We start from the raw sequence: 20,942 nt of genomic DNA on the forward strand, positions 1-20,942 counted from the left end.
TTCTGGACGTTGATATGCAATGACTGCACCATCAAGTGGCCCATGCGACACCAAGCCAAAGCCTGTTACGCGCGGAACCTAGCAGAACGCAGCCCTCCTCCCGCCCAACCGACCGAGGGGCGCTGCCGCATGACGCGCGGCGCGATTAACCGAACCGGTCGCGAGCATGCAGGAAAGATAGATGTTAGGCTAATATTCGAGGAAAATTAGAGCTAATCATAACTAGACTAAGCTAAGCTATAGCTAAGCAAGCAGAAATTACCAAAATCAGAAACAAGACAAAACTAAAAAGAAACTAACTACGGGAGAAGTAGAATAGTATAAGAGAATTAAGAAGGGGAAGGGAGTTAGATGAGGATATAATGTGGTAGAGGAAATTATAATCCGAGCATAAAACCCTAAAGGGTTCGTGTGAGGCATAATTCGATCTACATAGTGGAAGGAACAAAGGAATAAAGTTTCTAGTGGGTCTAATGGGAATCGTAAAGTTTATGCGGCTCAGCAAGTCAGGGCTGTCTACATCCCCCTTGATCAAGTTGTGCATAAAAATTACACCAAGCATTTTTCTACGACTAACTAAGGATGGAAGATTTATTAAAAGAAGTCTACTACGGTAGGATGGCAGTCTCACAGTTGCATCCCAGTTGAGGCCCCGTAGGGCAAATAATAAAAAGTTTTTCTGTACTGATTCAATACGGTCCTGATGTATGTTGTACTGAGGGCACCATACACATGAGCCGTATTCTAAAATCGGACGAACAAGCGAGATATAGAGAGCCTTCGTTATATAGGGGTCCTCAAATTCCTTTGACCACCTCTTTATAAACCCAAACACACCCATGGCTTTATTTACCATGGTAGAAATGTGTTCAGAGAACTTTAAGTTGGGGTCTAGTTTAACACCTAGATCATCAACCAATGTAATTCTCTCAAGAGAACTACCGCAGAGGGTGTAAGGAGCCAGGAAGGGGCTGGAGCGATAAAAAGTCATAACATTGCACTTCGAGGCATTAAGTTGTAACATATTTGCACAGCACCATGACTGAAAGCTATTGAGATCAGATTGCAAGCGAGAGTGAAATGAAAAATCCTTATACTGGACACAGTGTTTAACATCATCCGCATACATAAGTACTCGAGAATTTGTTAATACAGAAGGCAGGTCATTAATAAAGAGTGTGAAAAGTTTAGCCACTGGAAATTAATTTCTCCATTGTGGCTATAATAATGATTTAGGTGATCTGATAGATATGGTCATTACCTACGGAATGGCGTTTTTAGTTTTCTTTTATCTTCAAAACTGTAGGTTTGGGAGGTTTTCGCCCTTTGAGGAGGCAGTCCGGAGCCAAAATTTGGCGGCTCTAGCTCTTATAGTCTCTGAGAACTAGCCGACAAACAAGACGGACAGACGGACAGACAGACATGGCTCTATTGACTCGGCTATTGATGCTGATCAAGAATATATATACTTTATGGGGTCGGAAACGCTTCCTTCTGTGCGGTACATACAAGCGTTATTCCACACAAATACAATATACCCTATTTACTCTTTGAGTACCGGGTATAACAATGCAACGGACTTTACTCTACATCTAACGGACAATCATCTACGTACTCTACTTGAGATCAAACAACTACTCAAAACAACTACGAATCTCCTTTCCCAAGTGCGGCGGCCTTTCTCCATCTCGCCGTTGTACTCCCCTTCCCCTTTATAAATATATATGGTGACGGAGTTAACTCACTTCTTAATTAGATGCTGATAAAAAGGTCCTCTAGATTGTCCCGCAGGTCTGTTTGTTTCCTCTTTCTCGAATTTTTTCTAAAAGGTCACACACACAAAACGCTCTAACACTGCCGATGTTTATTTTTCCACTGCCGGCATGTTCAGCGTAGCTGCTCTATGCAGTCCATCTCTTCTATTGCCCTTGAACCAAGTTCAAGGGCATAGCATGGCATTTTCGAGGGTGTGGGTGAGCTGGCTTGCAGATCCCGCAATGTTTTCGAGCCACTCTTCTATTTTCCCCTTCTCTCGCTCTCCGACACCGTTTATCGGCTTGCCCATTCTACTATCGCCTGCCAACCACCAAATGCTAAATCCAGTATTTTGCCGATCGATTTCCTTCGAATGCAACACATTCTCTATTTACATTGGATATTTAAATTAAATAATAAACAGCATTAATCTCGGGAAAAAATACCACCAAAATACCAATACCGACACGTCTACATACCACACTTGGTATCTGCACTAACCAAATAGTATAGTAGATTGTCAATTCAAAGGAAGCGAAACGTCACCGCAGAATGTGCGTCGGGAAGTCCCAGGCCTCTACCAATGTCGCAGTTACAAGTATTAGTGCGTGTAGAACACGCAGCTAGAAGCCCCAGCTACATTTGTATTAGGGCGTGTAGAGCACGCAGCCAGAAGTCCCAGCTACATCTGTGTAAGTGCGTGTAGCCAATGATTTTTTAGCGCTCCAAACCGGTTCTGGCTTGATTCACACGGCCACTGCAATAATGTATGTGTTGGTGCGCTGACTTTCTGAAGTGCGATGGAACGAAAATTCGTTTTGATGATTTGATTTTGTTTTCGGGGCTTGGCGTATGAACCTGATCTGCCGCAACATGTTCAGAATGATGGGTGGGGGTTGGTGGCCGGACCCTTGGGGGTTGGAAAAAAAAATATACCAATAAAAGTTGTTATTGTATTTGAATGCTGCAATTGTTTCAAATGCAGATTTTATACTGCTTTATTCAAAATTGTATGCATATTAAGGAAACGCCGTCGCTTCTCGTCTTCGTTGCTGCCGTATTATCAACATTGTTACTTATCTTTTACAGACAAATGTTTTCAGATAAATATAAAAACATATATAGGTATGTGTGCACATATGCATATATATGAACATATGTATGTACATACATCTTTCCAATTTCTGTTCTCGTCGTCGGTTATTTTCTCGACTTCATGTGCGCTTTAATTGTTAGCGCTTCAAACCTTTTGCATTTTTTTTTATTCTGAGCTCACATACCATTCAAATTAATACCCTCAAGACTTTATGAAGAAGCTTGCCCCTCAATATCAAAATAAATGTATTTTGTGTGACCTTTATATACTTTATATAGTTTAGGATGAAAGGGGTAACGGATATAAACTTCTGAATATGTATACAAATAATGAATAACGGAAATTGACTTTTCGTTGCATATATTTTCCATTAGAGTATTCAGTATACTATTTGGTTAGTGGCAGTACTCAGATCGACAAAAAAGCAGGCCGAAATAATCTAGAAAATCAGACGATAGTATTTTGTGGTATCGATAGTATTTGTGTGGTATTGATAGTATTTGTGTGGTGTTCGTTGGTGTTTTGCGAACAGCTCGAAATGTATAGATATGTTTTAATTTCCGAGAGGGTAGCTAGCAAACAGAGAGTAAAGTCTCAATCAACTGGAGGCAACAATGTAGATGAGGTTGAAAAATATATGACCCCCGTGCATCTAAACGAGCTTAAGGCCATCAAACGGTAAAAATATTAAACAATTATAGATTAATGAGATTATATTGCATTTCTTTGCATTTCTTATATGTTTAACTTGTTTGAACGCCATTATCTTCATGTTGCCAAGATATAGAACCGGCGGGCTGTTAAAAAATGTTTTAAGTTGTTTTCCTTTTGGGACCAAGTACTGCTCCACAGGGCTGTGCCGTGGAGGAGCGAAGGCGGTGACTTGGACTCAAACTATCCAATTTTGAATAGGAATCGTGCTTGGAGAAGCCGTTTTACAACTTTGCCACCTACGCAAATATTCCTTGGCACGGTCTTGCTGCTCCATCAATCAAAGAAGGCTGCAGATGTTATTCCCAGACATATGCAAGTTTTCAAAGATTACTGATTGCCTTTGAGTCATTTTTTGATCCTGCGGAATGTGCAAAGGGTATTGTTAGATGGGTTTCCATAATCAAACACATATTAATATTATGTGCAGATATGGCATTACTCAATGTTGTCGGCGTTTATTTCATTGATTGTCTTCCTCCTCTAATCATGCAAGAGCCACCCATCCCACTAAAAGCAATCTCCTGCATGGATCCATTTTGCATTCATTGTTTTTCAATTTTCAAAAAGGTAAAGAAACCTAAACGGCTAAAACGTAAAGCGGTTTTTACCGTTGGTCACACTCAGCCGCTAGAAAAATATATTGCACTGTTGGCTAGCAAACGTGTTTTTCAATCTGACTACTAGCCTTAACATTATTTTGTCGTGTTCATTAGGTTTTGGCATAAATGATTTAAATTAGGCGCTCGAATCCACAGCGCTAGCCTAAATGTATCGATACTTGTCAGAACAACTAGTGCATGTCCCATCCCTATTTCCTCTTTGGGTTCTTTTCCAACCCTGCCCTGGCTGCAAACAGACCTCGGCCGATTCTTTCTTTTCTGCGCTGCCTGCTAACAGACCAACAGAATGAAGGTGTGCTAAAAATTTGTGAAAATCGTGCAATAAACGCAACGAACTTTAATAAATATTGGATGAATACAAATGTGTTGGCACTATAGAAGTGAAATAAATTATTTTCGAATGAAATGAATTAGTGATTGCAGTGATAATAACAGATCGTTTTTGAGATATCTTGTATTTTTATATGAGTACACATACATATTTATATACTTGCATAGCTAATGATCTTGAACTTTATGTTTTTGTGTTGCAGCTCAACGTTTCCTATCCCGCTACGGGATGCCAAAAGCTTTTCGAAGTTGTCGACGAACACAAGCTGCGTGTATTCTATGAGAAGCGTATGGGCCAGCTTGTGGAAGCCGATATTCTCGGTGATGAGTGGAAGGGTTACCAGCTCCGTATTGCCGGAGGCAACGACAAGCAGGGCTTCCCCATGAAGCAGGGTGTCCTGACCCATGGTAAGAGACTGTTGAATCCCTCAAGCCGGCACTTACTGATTGTCAATAAACGTTTTTTTGACTAGGTCGAGTGCGTCTACTGCTGAAGAAGGGCCACTCTTGCTACCGCCCACGCCGCACTGGCGAGCGCAAGCGAAAGTCTGTGCGCGGTTGCATTGTGGACGCCAACATGTCTGTCCTGGCCCTGGTCGTCATTAAGAAGGGCGAGCAGGATATTGCTGGTTTGACCGACACTACCATCCCCCGTCGTCTGGGTCCCAAGCGTGCCAGCAAGATCCGCAAGTTGTTTAGCTTGAGCAAGGAGGATGATGTGCGCGGTTTCGTTGTGCGCCGTCCCCTGCCCGCCAAGGACAACAAGAAAGCTACTTCCAAGGCCCCCAAGATCCAGCGTCTGATCACCCCTGTCGTGCTGCAGAGGAAACACCGTCGTATCGCGCTGAAGAAGAAGCGTCAGACTGCCTCCAAGGAGGCTGCCGCCGACTACGCCAAACTGTTGGTGCAGCGCAAGAAGGAGTCTAAGGCTAAGCGCGAGGAGGCCAAGCGTCGTCGCTCTGCCTCTATTCGGGAGTCGAAGAGTTCTATCTCAAGCGACAAGAAGTAAATGCAGCAAATGACCCCATCTGTGTGTAAGCACGAGTAGATGATGTTCTACAAAAACAGAAAATAAAGTTGTACCAATTTATGTTAATAAATGTGAAAAATGGTATACACTGCTGTATTCAGTTTCTTTTTTTTCCTGTGAAAAATGTGCACACGCAAAGTGAGAATAATGAGCTGAGATGACGTAAACGAAGTGATTATCGCCGAAAATATTGAATAGAATAGATCCATGTGAATGCAGAAAAGGAAGTTTTCTTCATTCCTGCCGTTGCGTATAGGCACTGTTGTTTGCTTAGTGGTATAGGATTATGCCACAGTCCGGCATGACATCTGATTCCATGAAATTGTTGAGCTGCCCGCAGCCCAAGCTGCTTCGTTCCTAACAAACTAGTCTAGTGCCCCCTAGTCTCAAATGATGACGGGACCGTATATTATTATGTGTTCGTTAGCGGGGCTAATTTTTGAAATACACTGGTTTCAGTGTGAGCATACAGAAGTCTGGATGAAAAATTTGGTGGTTCTAGCTTTTATGGTCTCTGAGATCCAGGCGCTCAACAAGACGGACGGACAGACAGACATGGCTCAATCGATCATGGTGCTCGAAGATTAAATATGGTATATTTGTGTGAATAACGGTTGCATGTAACGCACAGAAGGAAACGTTTCCGACCCCATAAAGTATATATATTCTTGATCAGCATCAATAGCCGTGTCGATAGAGCCATGTCTGTCTATCCGTCTGTCCGTCGTGTTTGTCGGCTAGTTCTCAGAGACTATAAGAGCTAGAGCCAACAAATGTTGGCTCTAGACGGCTGTATGCTCACACTGAAACCAGTGTATTTCAAAAATTAGCCCCGCCCCCTTCCGCCCCACCAAAAGGACAAAAAACTTCCCAAACCTACAATTATGAAGATAAAAGAAAACTAAAAACGCCATTCCGTGGGGAATGGCCATATATCAGATCACCAAATTGGGATCCGATTGGATCATTATTATGGCCACAATAAAGAAATTAATTTCCAGTGGCTAAACCCACCCTGTCCCGCAGCTTTTGTTATTATTTTCACATTCTCTCATTCAGACTCTGCTTCTGCTTCACTCGGCCTCTGCCTCTGCCGACTTTTAACCCACCCCGTCCCGCAGCTTATATTTGTTTTTTTTGTGCGCGGGCGCTGCCTCTGCCTCTGCTGCGAGTCCACAGGCTGTGGGTCTTGGGAAGGGGAGCGAGCTAAAGGAGCGTGTTGGCGTGAGAAGTGTTGTAGATGTAGATGACAGATGAAGAAAAAATGTTAAATTTGACAAAACACCGCTAAGGTGCAGAAGTAGTACTGAGTGCCGGGTATAAAAGTTGTGACGCGTAAGAAGCGTCTAACACGTTCCTTCTCGTTTTAATTTACAAAAGTTCATTAAACATACATAGTTATTTTTCATCTCTTTTCTTTTCATTACCAATGTGTTTTTATTCCCGGTAATAGAAGAATAAATAGGGCACACTGTGTTTGTGGTCGAAAATGCGTCTCACAAACGTTTCTACTCGTGTGTACTAGAGACCTGCATGAACTCACAGTATTCATAAATGAACAACAGCATTTGTGTACATATGTATGTACATATGTAAATATAGCGTTCGTGCCTCTTTAAAGCGTTCGATCTTAACGAATGCTTCCAGCACATTTGCACAGCGGATGCAAATCGGAAAAGTCCTTTCGCAGTCTCTGAAAAATCTAAAGTCTAGAGTTAAATAATATTTTTGTTCAGGAGCAAAATATTATCTTGCTACGCATGTTTGTATGTATTTATGTATGTAAATATGTATGTACATATATCTGAAGAAAAATATTCAAAATACCCTTAAACAGAATTTTCTAGCGATTCGATGAATCAAAATGAAAAGGATGAGTCGCCGATTATTAAATTTATATTATTATATTTTAAGCAGATTTTCCCGATTTTAGTGGGCAGAAGGGAGCCTGCCGCTTCGATCCAGACCAACTCTTTATGAACGATATGGGGCTTAGAAATGGTTTGATACAGAACTTTTTTATATCGAATTTTTAAAATCTTGTATATTTTTTAAAGTTTTTTTTCGAGGTAGTGCCCCTTTTTTTTACACAACTCAAGTATTTTACATCTGGTTGTTATAAACTTAGTCATTCTATAAAGGGTCCCCAAAAGTTTTGTGTTTTTAGCTTACCGTGGAAGTATTAAGCTTTGAAATGAAAAAATGTTGATTTTTGTAAAGGATATTTTACGAAATTTTAACTTTAACGAGAAGGCACTTGTGAGACGCTTCTTACGCGTCACAACTTTTATACCCGGCACTACATTTGCACCTTAGCGGTTATTTGTCAAATTTTAAATTGTTTCTTCATCTGTCATCTACATCTACAACACTTCTCACACCAACACGCTCCTTTAGCTCGCCACCCTCCCCTAGAGCCATACACTGCAGAGTCACTGCATAGACGCGGCAGAGGCAGAGACGTTTCACACTGCGCGAAGCAGAGTGTGTGAAGCAGAAAATGCAAACAACTAATATAAGCTGCGGGACGGGGTGGGTTTAGCCACTGGAAATTAATTTCTTCAGTGTGGCTATACTAATGATCCAATCGGATCCCAATTTGGTGATCTAATAGATATGATCTGATTCGAAGATATCCCTACGAAATGGCTTTTTTAGTTTTCTTTTGTCTTTAAATTTGTAGATTTGGGAGGTTTTCGCCCTTTTGCGGAGGCGGAAGGGGGCGAGGCTCATTTTTTAAATACACTGGTTTCAGTGTGAGCATACAGCAGTCTGGAGACAAAATTTGGTCGATATGATCCGGAAATTGAAACATATTATCATCGGTGGCCTGAGGAAGGTCATTAATAATGTTCCGTTCGTGAAACAAGCTTAGCGTTGGCACAGTTCCTGATTTTCAGTTTTTTTTCCCCGAAATACTTTCTTTCGAAATGTTTATGGCAAATACGCGCTAGATTTAAATTAACGTCGGGATCAATATTACATTTTGTAACCCAAAGACGCCGAACACTTTCGTTTTTCGGAAATTTGAAAAGTCGTACAGGAAAATGCTCGCTGGCATTCCTGTATCCTTGCAAGCAGGACTCCATAATACACCTGGCTCCAGCTTGTCTACGGTCCTTTTTTGGTATTTCCATTTTAATATTATACAATTTTTTTTTTATTTATGAATAAGTACGTAAGCTATAATATATATAACTTTGTATGTATATGTGTGTGTATCTAATTTGAATTTGATTTGAATAGTATATGGATATGGTATGTTATTATATTATAATTGAATAATAGGAACTGAATAAGATGTGTATATATGTATGTAGGTTATAATAGGATATTTATATAAATGAGATATGTATGTTCATATGTACTATAAGAATATTATAATAATATTTCGCAATATCGCAAAGGGACGCTTGAAACCGACTTGTCGCAACGAAATCTAGCAAAGAAATGACTCGCAATGATATAAATTGGTGAATTGGTGATACAGAAAGAGCCATCATCATCAATGTATGTATTTAAAAATGTATGCATGTGTAACCGCACACAAAAGACTACGAAAGCGACATGTCTCCTTATAACTCTATATTTATTCACACATTGTATGATGAATACTCTAATGGAAAATATCTGCAACGCCAATTCAATTGCCGTTATTCATTATTTGTATATGTACATATTTAGATGTTTATAACTGTTTATCCCTTTCGTCCTAACTGTATTTAAGAAATATATGAGCATAGAGAGGATACGCAAGATCAATTTATTTTTATTGCGGCAAGCTTCTTCATAAAGTCACAAGTTTGAAGGAAGGGTATGTGAGCTCAGCAGCAACACAAAAGTAACAAACGTCTCAAGCGCTAAAAATGAAAACGCATATGAAGTCGAAAATAGAAACACGCATTGCCATCATTTATGTATGTACATATGTGTCACCGCACACAAGCAATTACGAAGCAGACTTGAAAAGGAAAAACCAAACTTTGTTTTTGCGAGAGTCGCTTTGCGTTCAATGCTCAAGAGAGCCAACGCCAAACTCTCTCAGCCGAAGGCTCTCTCACCAAGAACCGAAGGCACTGGGAGTCAATCCACTATACTGATTAGGCAGCCAGTTTTAGGTCCGTTTGACGTCTCTATGAGTTGTTTGCTTAGTGGTACAACTCAGTTGTTTGCTTAGTGGTAATACTATTCCGAAACGCTTTTCAAGCGCCGCCAATGAAAATATTCCAAATCCGATTGCATTTCGCTCTAAGCACGCATTTATCAGTATGTATGTATATATTTTTGTAGGTATGTATGTAGGTTGGTAAGTGTATCAATAAAAACAAATAAAATGTATGTTTATACATATGTATGCATGTTCATTGAGGTTGGCGACAGTCAAGCAATCGTTCTGACTTTGAATGCATGGTCAAAATCTCTTCCATCTTAATTCCGATCTGAATATGGTGGTGGTCTTTATCTGCTGGCAGTTTCGCTTGGCACCCCCTCCAGCAACGAAGTTTCGGAGTGGGCTTGGCTCTGGTTCTCAGTTGATTTCGACGTCGTGTTCTTCTCGAAGCATGCTAGTTTGAGCTCCTGGTCGGCGAGGAGCTCGAGGAGATCCTCTTGATCCTTTTGGGTGACCAGAAGCGATTCTTGGGCAGCATCTGCTCGCTGTTTTTCGGACGCGAGATGCTGGCGTAGCATCTCCATTTCCTTGCTGATCCGAATATTTTCCGCAAAGTACATGTTGGCCTGATATCTGGCCGCGTTCAGCTCCTCCTCTCTGTCCTGGGATGTCTCCTGCCTTTCAAATGAAGTCTGGCCCGTTGCTCCAAGCTGAGCCTTTAGCAGGGTATTCTGATCAGAGAGCTGAGCCCTGACTGACTGTTCCTTCCTCAGCTTCTCCCTCAACTCGACGTTTTCTTGGTCCAGCTCCTTCGCAGACTGCTGGAGAGTCTGAATCTGGGCGTCCATGCCGCGGATAATGCCCTTGTACTGGGACACCAGAGCCGAGGCTTCCGAGCTGAGGGTCAGCTCAGTGAGCTCTATTCCATCCACGTCGAACCCGCTTACCAGCTTGGCAATCAATGCCTCCAGGCCCTTATAGAGTTTGCAGTATTCATAGTCGAGCAGAAGCTCGCCGGCGCACTTGGCCCTGATCTGGGCCTGTTTGCAGGCCCGGCTGTAGGCCTCGTGCCGCGAGACCTCGCCCAACTTGTTGCAGAAGGTCTCCTGGCCAATGCGCTTGATGATCAGCTGGCTGATGTCCTCGCGTCGTTGATTGGGCAGAGAGTTGTCGTTAAACTGGATGCAAAGACCCATGAGGAAGGCGCACATGCCCTGAAACAGGAATTCACGCTCGTCATGCTCGTTGGAGCAAAGCTGGGCGGTCAGATAGACTGTGGTGCCCTGCGTCTCGAGCAGAGCCTTCACCGCGCCAGGACAATGGGCTAGCCATACGCTGAGGAGCATTAGCAGCCCAACCTTGCTCTGCAGGCGAGTCCGCTCTCGCTGCATCAAATTGGTGCACATCTCAAGTAGAGTGTTGGGGCGCTGTCCCCCCGTCGGGGCTAGCAGAACGCGCAGAAGCTCCTCCTTCAGCGCCACGTTCTCCACAAGGGTGTGCATGATGGCCACCGACGAGAACCAGTTGGCTAGGGCATCACTGGAGAAGAGCCCGGTGCAGAGCAACTGGCCCGTCGATAATGAGCCCACATCTGTGGCACTCGATGGAAGCAGGGTTTGCACCACCGCCCTTTGAATATCGGCGTTCCTGTACAGAAAGCACTCGAAGCAGTAGAGCACTGCACAGCGCAGAGCCAGCAGCTGCTTCTCGTTGATCATTGACATGAGCAGGACCACGATGGCTGGGCGCGGTGGATTGCTGGGGGCCATCACACGACTGAGCTCGCACTGGTTGTCGCGATCGCCTCGAATTACTTCCGCGACGGCGTTGATAGTCTCCGTGAGAATGTCTGCCGGCACTCCGCTACTCATAAGGATTTCGCAGAGAGCGTTTAGCAGCTGGGACTTCTGCATGACGCGCTGGCAGGCGGTGACTACTTGCTGCTGGTTGCTAGGAGTGACCAGGGCGCGCACCACCTGGAGCAGGCAGTGGAAATTTGACATCTTCTGCGGGGACCAGCCGGCCTCCTCTACTTCCTCGGCCAGGACGAACATGGGGGCCAGGCGCTGGATATAGCTGCCCTCCTTGAAGAACTGTTGGTTGCTAGAGTTGTTCTTGAGCAGGTTCAGCAGCAGTATGAGGCAGTCTTCCACTACAATCCCGCCATCGGAGCAGCCCTCCTCTCGGATAATCTCGAACAAACGGTCGAAGGCATTTTCGAAGGCCACAATTTTCTGTATATTCGAGTTTCCCTTGGTCAGCTCGATGAGCAGCAGAAGGACGTCGTTGCGAATGACCTCTCGACTGTCTGTTAGAAGGTCCATCAGCTTGGAGACTCCCATGGGGCTGACGAGGATAAGGTCCTGCAGCTCGCGCGTATTGTTTGATATTAGCAAGGTGATCAGCTGAATGGCTGCTCTGCGCACCCGGAAATCGTACTCGTCCAGATAGCCCATTACCATGGTGACATTCTCTGGAGTCTTGATGAACATCTCCGTAAACTGGCCGCCGACATTCACCGAGACAGTGGGGTTGTCAGCCTCCTCCTCGAACTCCTCGCTGGTGACAATATTGCAGAGGGTGTCCAGGGTATAGCTTATAATCTCTGTATCCTGCCCATCGTTTTGGAGCACCTGAACGAGAGGTGGCATGCCCTGGGCGCCGACTTCGATGCGGTACTTGCGCGACAACGCCTTGAGGGCCCGACAAGCATCTCGACGGTCCTCCAGCAACGTAGAGGAGTAAATTCGATCCACCAGCTTCTCAACCGTCTCTGCAGCGCTGGGCTGTTGCCCTGGCTCTGTGCCGCCTAAGACGGTCTTGATGCCACTTTTCAAGAACTCCATCCACTTTATGGCTGAATAAATCGGTTTATGTGCAGAACTTTTTTAACATCAATTTCTGACACGTCAATTTATAAAGACAATATTGCGACAATGTTTGCACTAGCCCAATTGGCGACAGTGTGTCCCCAACACCTAATTATATCGAGTGGGTGGGATTCAAACATTTTTTGTCATCTTTAGAAGACTTAATATGGAAATGAATTCATTATTATTCGATAGTTCATTAATTTCCATGTTGTCTCTTAAAGTACATATGTATTAATAAATATTTTTTTAAATTATATTGCATTGTAAATATCGATAGCGACAATTGGAAATGAGATATCGGTAGAACAGCCGCTAGTTTACCATCACTACTTTTACCGAAATAGATCATTCAGCCGTAGAGCAACACTGGCTAATTTATTGTAAACCATTGGATGTGTTTTTGTTTATTATGCATTATGCATATGTTCAACACTTAATTAATCAATTAAATGTTTGTGTGTTGCGCCCAGCATGTAAGAAGATCTAATGAGCACCAATAATAATGCAGAGGGGTGTGCTCGCAGCGCACTCCTTTTCCTGCTGTGCCCCGTTGTCGCCATATTCTTCTTGCTGTCGACGCAGCCTCTTCTGGCTCAGGCACAGGCCCAAGCCCAGGCCACAATGTGTCACAAGAAATGCAGTTGCAAGAACACTTCGGAAAATATTCACACCCTGCGCGTGCGATGCGATGATCAACAAATTGTAAAATGGAGAGATCTAGATTTTGGCGAGGACGTGCACAACATAGTCAGCATGTAAGTTAATAATCCGTTGGCAATAAGGCTTGCTTTTCGCTTGCTTTTTTTCATTGAACATCTTGTGTTGCAGCAATGGCAGCAATAACTTGATTTTTCACATCACTGAAGATGACTTTAGGGACTTTACGGAGCTTAGGCGCTTGGACCTGTCTTCGAACCTCCTAACCGAACTGAACAAGGAAACCTTTGGCGACAGCCTGGCGTTAGTGGAAAGGCTCAAATTGGCCAATAATTCGATTAGTCATATTTACGAGGGAGCCTTCGAGAAAATGCCCAAGCTGAAGCAGTTGTAAGTATCCCAGTCGATTTCTGATTAGAACATTTTTCTCATGCTTTCTCATGTTCGGCACAGGGATCTGTCCAGCAATCCTTTGGCCTGCGACTGCAGTTTGATCTGGCTAATTGCTTGGTCAAATTCCCGGGACGTTCGTCTCCAGCCTGCCCCCAAGTGCGACTCCCCCATCAACTTCCGCGGCATGCCGCTGAAGAAACTGAAGGTGGGCATCGACTTCCACTGCGAAACATTGCTGCAGCCGCTGCTGGAACTTGTCCCAAGCCAAAACCAGGTGGCCTTTGAGGGCGACGAGCTGCAGCTGAAGTGCTTCGCGCCCCGGGTGGCCATCGGAGCACCGCGCGAGTCGGAGGTTCTGCCCACGCGAGCGTATGTCTTCTGGGGCTGGTCGGACAGAATTCGAGTGCACAACTCGACTGAAGACATTGTCTATCGTGACCCAACCAAGGTTTTCCAAAATGTTAACCTGGAGACACACGAGTCCACCGACTCGGGCATCCTCAAGTCCATTCTACGCATAGCCAGCCTCACCCAGAACCACACGGGGATGTGGGACTGCACATTGCGCTCCCAGCAGGCGAATCTCTCTCAGTCCATTGTCCTCCATGTGGTGGCTAAGGGCACGCTCTATTGTGAGGCCAAAGTGGAGAACACCAACAAAGGCACCTACCACTGGCCGCGCACCATGCGCGGCGAGACTGTCCTGCAGGAGTGCGTGGAGGAGCCCACCGATGTGTCGCAGCACAGACGCGCATCCTACGAGTGCAGCCCCGAGGGTGAGTGGCTCCACCTGAACACGGACAGTTGTGTGTACGTGAGCGAGACCACGCGCATCCTGGAGCAGTTCGCCAAGGTAAACCTGACGCTAACCAAGGGACAGAACGCAGTGGAAATCGCCCGCCGTCTGCACAACTTCACGCAGATGCAAACGCAGCTGAACAAGATCCGAGACCCCATGGACCTGGAGTACATAGCTCGAACATTGGTCAAGTACCTGGATCAGGGGGAGGTGCCCCAACAGCAGGAGATTAGCCATCTGCTCATGGATATTGTCTCGCAGCTGCTTAATATTCCATTTCGCCTGTTCCGTGACGCACAGGCGGAGCAGGGCACGAGCTTGCGACTGCTGTACGTTGTGGAGTCTTCGGCCATGCGCTTGGCCCTGACTCAGGCTAAGGCCCAGACCCACACCCACACCCAGACCCAGACACAAGAAAGTACGCATTCCCGAGACCTGCTGCCGCCTGTTGACTTGCTGACCCCGTGGAGGGGCGGGGGCGTGCAGCAGCGCAACATTTTCGTTGAGATCTTCAACATAAGCCTGGATTCGTTCTTCAGCCTCTCATGTGTGTGGCTGGAGAAGAGTCCGCGTGGCTTTCAGTGCAACAGTTCCAATGACACAATACCCATGTACGAGCACGGCGACATCGACGCCGCCATCCAGCTGCCCTACAACGTAATCAGCAATAGCTCCATCTCCAAAAGCGGCAGCTCCACTGTCAGCTATAGTTCCAAAAACCTAAGGATCATGATCTCGCTACACAGGAACGCCAAGCTGCTGCCCAATCTGAGGGGTGCCTTCAACGAAACCCTCTCCTCGGCTATCATCGGAGCCCTGGCCTACAACAGCGAGGGACAGTCGCTCGAGTTTCAAACGGCCACGTCCGGGTCCACGCCCGAGCTCGGTCTCGATCTCGACCTCGATCTAAATGATAACGGGAGGGAAGATGTGTACCAGCATAGGATCACGGTCATGCTGCGGGCCCATCCGTACCACCACCAGCTTAGCGCTCCCCAGCCGGCGTGGTGGGATGCCGTCGAGCAAAAATGGAATCCGCTGGTGTGCCAGCAGCACTATCAGCACCTCACCCTGGTCATGTTCAGCTGCAGCCGCATAGGGTACTTCGGGCTGCTGCAGCGCAGCGCGTACCTCAATGACTACCGCAGTGAAGAGGCGGGTGCCCGCTTCCACCACCCGCCGGTAGCCATATATGCGGGATGCGCTCTGCTATTTGCCTGCTGTGCGGTAAACATTGTCACGTTCGTCGTGTTCGGGTTTTCCATACGCATGAACCGGGTGCAGAGGCACGCCCTGGTCAATACTTGGCTGGCAGTGGCCGTACTCGCCCTCACTTTCGTTCTTGGCATCTTCCAGACGGCCAGCAAGACGCAGTGCCGTCTCTTCGGCTTGCTGATGCACTACCTCAGCCTCTGCGTGCTGCTGTGGGTGTGCGTGAGCCTAAGCAGCATGTACAAGCGTCTGACCAAGTCCAGCTCCACCAGTCAAGGCCGAATGAGCCAGGAGACGGAGCTGCAGCGCGACCGTGACCGTGACCGCGACAGAGAGCAACAAAGGAAGCCCATCTTGGGCATCTACCTCGTGGGCTGGGGAATCGCTCTGCTCATATGCGGCATTAGCAGTGCCGTAAATCTAGCCGAATACGCCGCCTACAACTACTGCTTCCTGCACAGCCCCACCACCCTAAACGCAGTGCTCGTGCCGGCCGGAATACTAGTGATCTTTATCGCCATCCTGTCCCTGTGCATCTACTACCAGTTAAACCAGCAGGAATTAAGAGTGCTCCAGCACCAGCAGAAGCACCAGCGCCAGTACTCGGACAACAACACTCAGGCCACGGAACACATCGATCTGGACTGGCTGGATGCCAATGGAAGTGCCACCGGTGCTGCCGCCGCCACCGTTATTGCAGCCGCCCGGAAGGAGGCCAGCAGTCTCCAGCTGCAGGATCACCTGCAAGAGCAGTACAGCACGTTAAGCAACCCTTTGAGCAGCATCGTCGACGACTTTGAGTGTTCAAATATGTCGCATCTTCGGGGGCACTTCATGTTTTTGCTTCTCTTCGCCGGCGTCTGGCTTTCGGCCGCCTTCTACGTGAATAGCGGCAACCAGATATTTGTGCTCAGCTTCGCCGGGTGCTCCGCATGCCTGAGTCTCTTTCTGCTGCTCTTCTACAACCTCAGCCGGAACGATGCGCGGCGTGCGTGGTCGCTACACCGCGCCCGTCCAACCAAACCCAAGCTGGTTACCTACAATAACGGTAGTCAGTCTAGATCCGCGCATCTTGGCAATGGCCAAGGTCCTGCCATTGGCATCGGGGCCGGCACAGCCTCGATTGTGGCGTACAAGGCCAACCCGGGAGGGGGCAGCCTGTATGACGCAAACAACTCGGCCGGATCCCGCTCCAACAGCCAGTGCTCTCGCAGCATGCACAGTCAGACACGGAGCCAGACGCGCAGTCAGCAGGAGCAGCTGCTGGGCGTCACTGGAGTGACCATCATGAACAACACGAACAGCCAGCAGGGAGTCGGCGGGGCAGGAGCAGTGGGCGGCAATGGAGTGGGAGTGGGACTGGTGGGCGTAAGTGGAGCTGCAGCTGCCCCTCACAGCCTGAACGCGCTGCTCCATAGCTCCAGTCACGATCTCATCCCCTCGGCGGAGATCTTTTACAATCCAAACCAGATCAACGTGGCCCGGAAATTTTTCAAGAAGCAGAAGCGACTGGCAAAGCGCAACAACTTTGAGCTGCAGCGCCAGACCATGCCTCAGATGCAGCTCCAGATCCATCAAAGCCTGAGCGACGCCAGCTCGGAGCAGCTTTATAGTCGCCAGCACAACGCCATGACATTGCTGGCCGGGGGAACGAAGGTGAACAACACAAACCTGCACTACAAGTCGCCGGCGCCGGGCCCCAGCGCCTCAGCAGCCGGGATGCAGCTGATCCGGGGGAAAGAGATCGCATCGGTACAGGTGCAGGCACAGGAGGGGCTGCAGTTCAAGCGCTTCATCCCCACCTGCGCCTCCTCCGCCAAGATGCAGATTATGCAGGCCAACATCTACACCAACATCCCGGAGACCCTGACACCTCAGCACGAGGTGATCAAGCTGAGAGCGAATGGGCGTAACACATGCACTCGAACGCCTTCAATGATTGACGAAACGTTGCACGAACAGGACGACGACGACCGTGAGGAGGATGAGCATGAGGTCGACGTGGAGGAGGGAGAATGCGAAGGAGACGATGGCAGCTCCTTGGATGAGCATGCTCCGCTCTATGCCAACACAGTGCAGGCCCCTAGCACGATGAACAGCCTTTTCCGGCCACGCAACCACATACAGGGACAGCCGCAGTCACAGTTACAGTCTCAGTGTATTCGCTCGGCTCCGATAAAACAGCCGAGCCTGGAGGCAATGAACAGCCTAGGCTTGCCGGACACCGGTCAGGAAGAGCCGCTCCTGCAAAAGTACGAGATTTACGTGTCCAACTCACTGCAAGTGACCACGAGCAACAGCATCCAGCTGGATGAAGACTTCCCCAGTGTCCTCATTCGCTTCAGCCAACAGCAGCAGTCCAAGTCGCTTAACAACATCAGCGAGATGCTTAGAGTAGGTGGAGGCGGAGGATCCACAGGAGATGCCGGTGGGGCGGGAACTGGCTCATCCTGTGCTTTGCACGATGTTCCCAGTCAGCTTTCCATAGAGAACGGCTCCGGCTCACTGCAGGAGCAGCATCGACAGGTCTACTCCTGCTCCAGCAGCAACCTCAGCCAGCTGAAGGCGGCATCGGAAGCTGCCGGCCATCAGGGGGCAGAGGGCGACAGGCGCTTACTTTCGGCAAGCCCCACCAACGAAAGCGACCTGAACTACCAGAACTCGGAGATAAGCATCCGCAGTCATGGCCTGTACGCCCCCCAGGCGGACAACGACCTCAACCTCACCCTGACGGACGACTTCCGCTGCTACCAGTCGTCTAATGCCAGCGACGCCGATGTCGATGTGCTCAATGAATTCGATGATGAGTTTGTGACGGCTACTGGAGATCGGCCGGGCAGCGCAGATCAGGAGCTTCAGCACCACCACCACCTCGACCTCGACCACGACCATGACACATCCATCGATGAGCTGTACGAGGCCATCAAGTGTCGAAGTCCCCTGCGCAACAGGCAGGAAATAGACTCAAGCGAAAGATTCGAGAGGGACAGAGATAGGGGTAACGAGAGAAGGAGAGAGCAGAGTCAGAAAAAGAGAGAGGTGCACATTAAGCTGGAGTCGGTTGATGTGGATGCGGATGCGGATGCCGATTCGGATGCAAAGAGGAACAGCGCGATAATAGTAAGCAGCAGTAGCAAATCGCACGAAAATCTCAATGAAACAATCGAAGATGACAGTAGCCAGAGTAGCGTGATATCGTACATCGATCCGAGGGCCAGCAATGAGCCCCGAGGCTATCCTAGTTAGCTCGTAAGTGGACCACGCACCGTAGCCTCAGTTCCATACTCCTTTTAACCGACCATTTTAAACTCTTGACCCACTTAGCTCATAGTTATGTATATACAGAAGATATACACTGTGCCCCAAGTCCAGTATCCAGTATCCAATTCCTATGACCTATTCCATCTCCCTCCGTGCTTGGCCGGAAGCTTCCAAGTGCCAATGCCAAAGTATTATTTTCATCATTATAGCCTAAGTTTGATACAAATTTCACCTTACCACCAGGCACAAACTGATACTACAGGGTATACATATGTACATATGGGCACGGTGTGCATTCTCGTCATCAATCTCAACCCATCTGCATTTGTGAGGCGCCTCCCTGTTGTGAAGACCAGCCACATGAATTTGTAATTATAGGAAAAGACACACTCCCAACCCAAACACTATTTATTATAGCTACAATAACTACTTTTGATCAGCCACATCTTTTTGTTCGTGTTTTCGTTGCACCCCATCATGAGATTGTTTCATTATTGAAATAGAATACTTGTATTTCCATTCCCTTCCCTTCCCTTTCTCATCCGATATGCTTAAGCCTTAAGCTTTGGGTAAAACCAAATGCATTTAAATAATAATGCATACATTAAGTTCACACTTACACAAATTAAATGTTCACAGTCCAATTAAATGCGTCTCTGGTTTGTGCATTTGAATTTTGATGGCAAAGCCACTATTCAGGAGACTGCATATGTACATGGATGTAGATATACAGTCATACATAGCATATATTTACATATGTACATATTTAGGGGAAGAGTTCCGGTTGTAGACACAGTTTGTTTCTTGCCTCATAACTTTATCATTTTATACATGTGCACATACATGCATGCATATGCCTGTACATATTTATATGTGGGTAACTATCAGTGGAGAAACTAAGTGTCACTCGTGTCACTACGACTCGCAATGTTCAGATCATTATCGCCTGCTTGCTGTCCATCACACACCATGTTATATTATAGAGAAATGCCCAACAAGTTAATTGGCGCATCCCCAGAACAACTTGATCACCGATCCATGCTCCATTTCTTGTGAACGTCCTGGTGAACGCACTTGATCAGCGTTTTTGATACAACAATTCATGGATCGGATTTTAGGAAATGGATCGTGGAAAAAGTGCGATCCATTAAACTCATTGCTTTTGGCTCATATCGAAAGCCGATATACAAACATACATATGTATGTACATATGTGTATGGACAAGATCACGCAAAAGAAGAACGTAAAAAAGACAAATCATGAAATGATACTTAGTTTTCATGGAAGAAATGTTCCAATTTGATATGCCCACGAGCTCAGTGTGCAATGCCGTACTAGCGACGGTGGTGGGAGATGATTAGCATGGGCTTAAATTGAAGGAAAAAGCAAACGAAAAACGAGCAGCTGCTTGTGCCAATATCCTCAGTTTCTAAGCCGATTGAATTTACGAAGTCGCGATGGTAAGGTATGGATCGGAAGCGTTCACCATTACTCAAAACCAGAACACTGCCTTGGATCATAGATTGATGATCAAGTTGTCCTGGTGAACACGCCCGATAATCGTTCTGTTGGGAATGGGAATTTAATGAAAATTAAATTATGGCATAAAAACCTAAAAGGATCATGTTGGGCATAGTTAGACCTAGCTAAGGGTAAGCGAATGATTCGAAAAGTTCAGGTGGGTCGAACATAACACCACTGCATGTTCGGCGATTGTGCAATGAAGGCATGTCTTTTAGTTGTAGCCTAGAAGGCATTTCACGACCAGAGTCCCAACTAAGATTACAAAGGACGAAAATTAAACAATTTGTTGCAGTGATTCGAGGATAGCCTGTTGCTTTTTATACTTTATACACAAGAGCAGTACTCCAAAATCGGTCGGACTAGCGAAATATACAATATTTTTGTCAAACTCTTTGGACCAACGCTTGATGAACTCTAAAACACCCTTAGCCTTATTGCTTTGCAGATATGTGTATGACTATTGAAACACAGTTTATGATCAAATATAACTCCAGTTCGACAGTAGAATGTCATAAGAAGGGTTCAAAAAAAGGTAGATTAAATTAACCCTAAATTAGTAATTCATAG

The 20,942-nt window shown here is 46.5% G+C and overlaps 3 protein-coding genes across 4 annotated transcripts; 2 read left to right on the top strand and 1 right to left on the bottom strand.

Annotated features, from left to right (window-relative positions):
* Nucleotides 1–4,345: 4,345 nt before the first annotated feature.
* LOC117591191 (40S ribosomal protein S6) lies at nt 4,346–5,618 on the top strand. The gene is made up of 3 exons (XM_034284328.1): nt 4,346–4,477; nt 4,719–4,923; nt 4,989–5,618. Exons 1-3 carry the CDS (start codon nt 4,472–4,474, stop codon nt 5,522–5,524), a joined length of 747 nt encoding a protein of 248 aa, XP_034140219.1. The 5' UTR covers nt 4,346–4,471; the 3' UTR covers nt 5,525–5,618.
* A 4,163-nt stretch (nt 5,619–9,781) lies between these two features.
* LOC117591179 (general vesicular transport factor p115) lies at nt 9,782–12,611 on the bottom strand. Its single transcript, XM_034284305.1, has one exon. It carries the CDS (start codon nt 12,500–12,502, stop codon nt 10,004–10,006), a length of 2,499 nt encoding a protein of 832 aa, XP_034140196.1. The 5' UTR covers nt 12,503–12,611; the 3' UTR covers nt 9,782–10,003.
* Nucleotides 12,612–12,871: 260 nt separating this feature from the next.
* LOC117591173 (adhesion G protein-coupled receptor A3) lies at nt 12,872–19,519 on the top strand. Of its 2 annotated transcripts, XR_004574363.1 has the most exons (4): nt 12,872–13,284; nt 13,358–13,576; nt 13,640–18,886; nt 18,972–19,519. XR_004574363.1 is itself a non-coding variant. In XM_034284298.1 (3 exons), the coding sequence occupies exons 1-3, from the start codon at nt 13,016–13,018 to the stop codon at nt 18,834–18,836; spliced, it is 5,685 nt and encodes a 1,894-aa protein (XP_034140189.1). In that variant the 5' UTR covers nt 12,872–13,015; the 3' UTR covers nt 18,837–19,519. The 2 variants fall into 2 exon arrangements, 1 of the variants encoding a protein (XP_034140189.1); XM_034284298.1 differs by having other exon boundaries at nt 13,640–19,519.
* Nucleotides 19,520–20,942: the final 1,423 nt, after the last annotated feature.

The sequence above is a fragment of the Drosophila guanche genome, unplaced genomic scaffold, assembly GCF_900245975.1.
Source record: "Drosophila guanche unplaced genomic scaffold, DGUA_6, whole genome shotgun sequence".
Lineage (NCBI taxonomy): Eukaryota > Metazoa > Arthropoda > Insecta > Diptera > Drosophilidae > Drosophila > Drosophila guanche.